This window comes from Salvia hispanica, chromosome 6, assembly GCF_029641045.1.
Source record: "Salvia hispanica isolate PSC_SH4W2 chromosome 6, Shi_PSC_v1, whole genome shotgun sequence".
Classification (NCBI taxonomy): Eukaryota; Viridiplantae; Streptophyta; class Magnoliopsida; order Lamiales; family Lamiaceae; genus Salvia; species Salvia hispanica.
This window is the reverse complement of record NC_142697.1, coordinates 1,900,564-1,905,817: the sequence shown is the minus strand read 5'-3', so window position 1 is coordinate 1,905,817 and position 5,254 is coordinate 1,900,564. Positions and strand designations below refer to the sequence as shown.

General features: G+C 41.7%; 1 protein-coding gene across 1 annotated transcript; it reads right to left on the bottom strand.

The window, feature by feature from the left end:
• Window positions 1–3,769: 3,769 nt before the first annotated feature.
• LOC125204112 (uncharacterized) lies at window positions 3,770–4,864 on the bottom strand. Its single transcript, XM_048102672.2, has one exon. The coding sequence runs from the start codon at window positions 4,801–4,803 to the stop codon at window positions 4,039–4,041; it is 765 nt and encodes a 254-aa protein (XP_047958629.2). The 5' UTR covers window positions 4,804–4,864; the 3' UTR covers window positions 3,770–4,038.
• Between the last annotated feature and the right edge of the window lie 390 nt (window positions 4,865–5,254).

The following is a 5,254-nucleotide window of genomic DNA, read 5'->3' as shown; positions in this document are numbered from 1 at the left end:
TTCTACTTCAATTTTTGTAACACAAGTTACTTTTTATTACATAGAAATCCATTATAGTACTATCATAAAGATAGATTTAATTTTGGAAGCTCAATAAGATATAGAGTTCAAACTTTAAACAAGAAAACGTAAAAGTAGATTAATATGCTTCAAATAAATTTTACTAGTAACTAGTAAGTGTGCACGAACCTGATAGCAGCCAGTAATTATGGACATAAAAAGGTTAATAACGATTTGCTGACACACCAATTCATATCTGAGATAATTCCAAGTTATGAATTACTATAACAATTTAAAACCAAAGTATTTTGAATTAAAGCAAACAATAGTAATAAATTTACTATATAAGTTGTAATTAAATTGTTATAAAAATCACTAATCTACAACGAGAGTATTCTAGTGGTAAGTTATAAAAAAATATTACTAGTATTAATTCTCAACTTAAATCATGTCGAGTTGTTTTTTGTCTAGAGACCTCTGGTAAATGGTAATATTCATACTACTATTTTTTTTATCCGATGCTGGAAATGTGTAAATCTCATTGTTCATATTGCACTTTTTTTTATAGTTCCCTCAAGTTAAAAATATAGTTTGTATCTAAAACGCAAGATAGGGGGCATGGAGCTAAGGGCATCCACAATGGGACGCCCTAAGCGACGCCCTATACACCGCCATGTCAGCATTTTATCCTCCTCCTATTCCACCTGTAGTGGGGCGGACTATAGCCCGCCCTAAGCGACGCCCTAAGCATTTTATCTATTATTTGAATATTTAAATACTTCAAAATTTGGAAAAATAACTTCATTTCATTAAAATTCAAACATTACAATACAAAATAAAAAAAAAACTATAATTTCTCAACAGCGGCGGCTGCGGTTCCAAACTTCTTCAATCATGTCGGTCATGAGCTGAGTATGGTCTTGTTGGTTGCGCATTGAGGCCTGTCGTTGTAGAACCGAACCGAAGCCAGTCAGTAATCCTCGAGTGACAGGCGAGGTCGCCGTGCTGGAGCTAGATCTGGCTTCATCATCCACCCAATTGGTGACATGTCCACGTTCTTGTTCGACTATCATTTTATGCATGATGGTGCACGCATACATGACGTAGGCGATGACTTTCTTGTACCAGAAACGCGTCGGACCTTTCACAATTGCCCACCGCGATTGGAGCACCCCAAAAGTCCGCTCCACATCCTGCCGCGCGGACTCCTGCTTTGCCACAAACAAGACTCTCCTCTCACCAATTGGGCAGCTGATCGTCTTTAAAAAAACAGGCCACCTTGGGTATATGTCATCGGCCATGTAGTACCCCATATGATGTGTGCGGCCGTTGGCAGTGTACTGAATGGCCGGACCGCGACCCCTGCACTGATAGGCGAATAGGGTGGACGAGTTGAGGACGTTGATGTCGTTTTTCGACCCGGCTACACCAAAGTAGGCATGCCAGATCCAGAGGCGGTGGTCAGCGACGGCTTCTAGGATCATCGTCGGGTGGCTGCCCTTGTAGCCGCTAGTAAATTGGCCTCTCCAGACCGTCGGGCAGTTCTTCCACTGCCAGTGCATACAGTCGATGCTCCCTAGCATCCCAGGGAAGCCATGCACCGTCTCGTGCATCCGCATCAGGTTCTGGCAATCATCAGCAGTTGGGCGTCGCAAATATGTGTCGCCAAAAGCCTCCACAACTAACTTACAAAATTTCTTGAGACGTTCGCGGCCAGTTGTATCCCCGACGTGAAGGTACTCGTCGAACATATCCGTTGTTGTGCCGTAGGTCAACTGGCGGATCGCAACCGTGCACTTCTGCAACGGCGTAAGTCCGGGTTTGCCGATCCCGTCTTCCCGATACTGGAAGTACTCATCACGTCCCTCCGACGTGTGCACAATGCGGAGAAAAAGATCTCGACTCATTCTAAAACGTCGGTGAAAAACATTCGGGCCCCACCTTGGATTCTCGGCAAAATAATCTGCGAACAGACGTTCGTGCGGTACGTCGTGCTCGCGGGGGACATACGTTCGACGTCGTATCGGGCGAGGGACCCGCGCCTCCTCCGTCGCCGCCGCCGCCTGCTCCCGCTGCATTTGTGCCAAGCATTCCGCTTTGGCTTCATTAACGGCGTCGAACAAGGCTCGAGTCAAGGCCCGTCTGCAGCCATCCGATGTACTCAAATCGTAGTCGTCGGGATTCATTTTTGAGACGATGAGAGAGAATAATTGAAGAGAAATTGAAGAGAGGTGAAATTGGAGTGTGTGAAATGGTAGAGAATTGTAGTGTTTAAATAAGAAAATTTTTTGGAAAAATTAAAAAAAAAAAAAAAACGCGTGAGCATCGTCCACGTCGTCCACAGTGGCGAACGATGGGTATCCTCCGCGCGTCGTCCGCGGACGATGGATAACCCATCGTCCGCGATGCTGCAGTGGCGGACGATGCGACAGACGATGCATCGTTCGTCGCATCGTCCGCCCCATTGCGGATGCCCTAACATGCTATGAAGGAGACACAGTCATTGAACTAGCATATGAAAAAAAAAATGGGTATATTACATTTTACAAATGATTTTCATCAAATTTTATTAAGAAATCACGGTCTATACTTCATATTTGGATGGATGTCAAATCAACACTTAAATCGCATTAGCAAATTAAAATTCACGAGTAATTTGTTCGATAAAAAAAAAAAAAACAACGTGAATACATTTTCACAGATTCCACTAATTGGAACGTGACGTCCATTCAACTTTCCAATTGCAAGCTAAGTTCGGAAAAAAAATATACTCCTACTCACTTTATCTTTAAAGTTTTTGCTCATCTCAAACTATTTATAATATTTCTATTTTAAACAAAAATTATAATATTTAATTAATATATTATACGGAGTAGTTAGTTAAGCATTTTTGTAATAAGTAACCTCTCATTACACTTAAAATATTAATTTAAATACACCAAAAAATTAATCTCAAATTTACTACCTAATTCAAGTATTCCATTTCCAATATTTTGAAGCCCAGTTTGGCCGTAGACATGTAATCGCCCCCAAAGGCCAACACATAGTAAGAGTTATGCACCAACTTTATAGTTTGATAAAGTGAAAGGGCAGAGTGTTAGAAGGTTTTAAACTTATTTAAAAAATATCACCAACTTCTGTTTTTAATCAAACCTCCCAAACTTTTTGTTTTTTTTTTCACCTCAATACATAAGAAGACAACATCATTTTAGCAAAAAACAAAATGGAAGTACCTCTAACTTCTGGGTATACGAAAAAACATCCTTTGAGTTTGAAATAAAACAAAATATCCTAGATATTGGAGATGTAAACATTACTTATATGAATACCATGATATATTATATAATAAAAAAAAAAGTTAAAAATTGGTACATTTGAAATTGTGTATATATTTTTGAAATAAGATAAGTTTTGAATATAAACAATGCAACACAAACGGTATTACTTTCAGTGTTCTATTTCGGACCGTTCCACATAATTTATCCCATTTCATTTTTATCATTTTTGGTAGTGGACCTTATATTCCACTAACTCATTTCTACTCACATTTTATTATAAAACTAATACTTTAAAAGTATCTCACCAACTTTTCCAACTCACTTTTTATTAGATTTCTTAAAATCCATACCAAATCAAAATGTCTTAAATTATCTAGGACGGATGAAGTACTGCGTTAAAATCATGATCACTTTAGTCAACAAAACAAACAATTCCAAAAATATTTATTTTGCAAATCACACTGTCACACAGAACCGACACTAAAATCCAATTCAATCAAGACATTATACATCCATCCACCATTAATGCTGATACCAAACCAAACCTCACAAACACCAGAAACATTCTTACAATATTAGTCACGTATTTTTCATTTTTCTTAAATACTAGCAGCAGTATAATTAGATTCCTCAGAAAATTAGAAACAAAAACAACCAACAAAACAAACTCTTCCCAAACCGAAAAAACTAAAAAATTAGCAGATAAACAACTCCTCTGCAGATTCTGTTTTTTGTTTCCCTAATTAATCTCACCTCAATGCTACTGAAAATTCGAGCTAGGTGTGTAAATTGCAAGATCCGGCCAATCTCCGCCGCCGCCGCCGCCCTGCAAATTCAAGAACTCATCACCATCACCGGAAACGTCCAAACCCGGATTCGCATCCTGGCCCGAACCCGCTTCGTCGAAATGGGCCGGCCCATTAGGGCCCAGCAAAGCGTCGAAGTGGTCCCCGCCTGAGCCCAGCAAAGAGCTGAAGCTCAAGCTATCAAATTGCCCACTGAAATTCTCTCCTCTCAGCGGCAATGTGTCGAACACCTCGCCGGCCTTGTCCTGATCGCTGCTTTTTCCGTCTTTGGGCGGCGGGGAGGGGGATACGTCTACGGCGGGGCGTTTGGAGGTGGCGGAGGAGGTTTCGGAGGAGCTCCGCTTGGAGGTCTTGCGAGAGCCGCCGCCGACGGGGATGTTCCGCAAGGTGCCGCCTTTGGTCCAGTAGCGCTTGCAGCTGCGGCAGAAATGGCGAGGCTGGGAGAGGTTGTAGTTGTTGTAGTAGCAGAATTTGGTGTTGTGGGAATCGCAGCGAGGGCATTTCAGCTGCTCCTGCTCCGGGAATTGAGGCTGCTGCTGCATTTTTTTTTGGTTGTTGAAAAAGATTGGATTTTTGGATGGGAAATTGAAGATCTGCGATGAGGGTTTGGAGAATTGGGGGTGAAAATTGAAGGTGGTGATGTGAAAGATCTGTGGGATTCCGCGTGAGAGAGACGATCCGACATCATGATATATACATACACGATGCATACAATACATACAAAACGAGGAGAGAGAGAGAGAGATGAATTGACAATCACTACAGAAGTCTCTCTCAAGTTGGAATTTTTGGGTGAGGTTTGACGTGACATGACTACTCATGGAGAACTAGTTTATTAATTAGAGGGGTGGTTTATTTCTTCTTAATCACTCATTAGAATAATATTTAGATTCTCTGCTGTTGAATGTGGTGTAGCAGCATAAATTCTGTTGATTGATTATTTTAGGCTTGGTTTTCTGTCTTGAAAATGATATGTACGCAATAAAAATAAAATATTGGCCCTAGATTTTAAAAGCATCCGCAGCGCGGCTCGGTACCGGCTCGGTCTCGTCTCGGCGAGACCGCATTGCAAAGAGCATCTCGTCATGACGCGCGTCGCGCGCGGAAGGGGCTGGCCTCGAGCTGTCTCGCCACGCGCGCGCATCACGTGGCGCGCGCCAGTGCTAGGCG

What these genes read in the sequence shown, in the direction of transcription:
- LOC125204112 (XM_048102672.2), bottom strand. Translation starts at nt 4,803, where the DNA reads ATGTATTGTATGCATCGTGTATGTATATATCATGATGTCGGATCGTCT.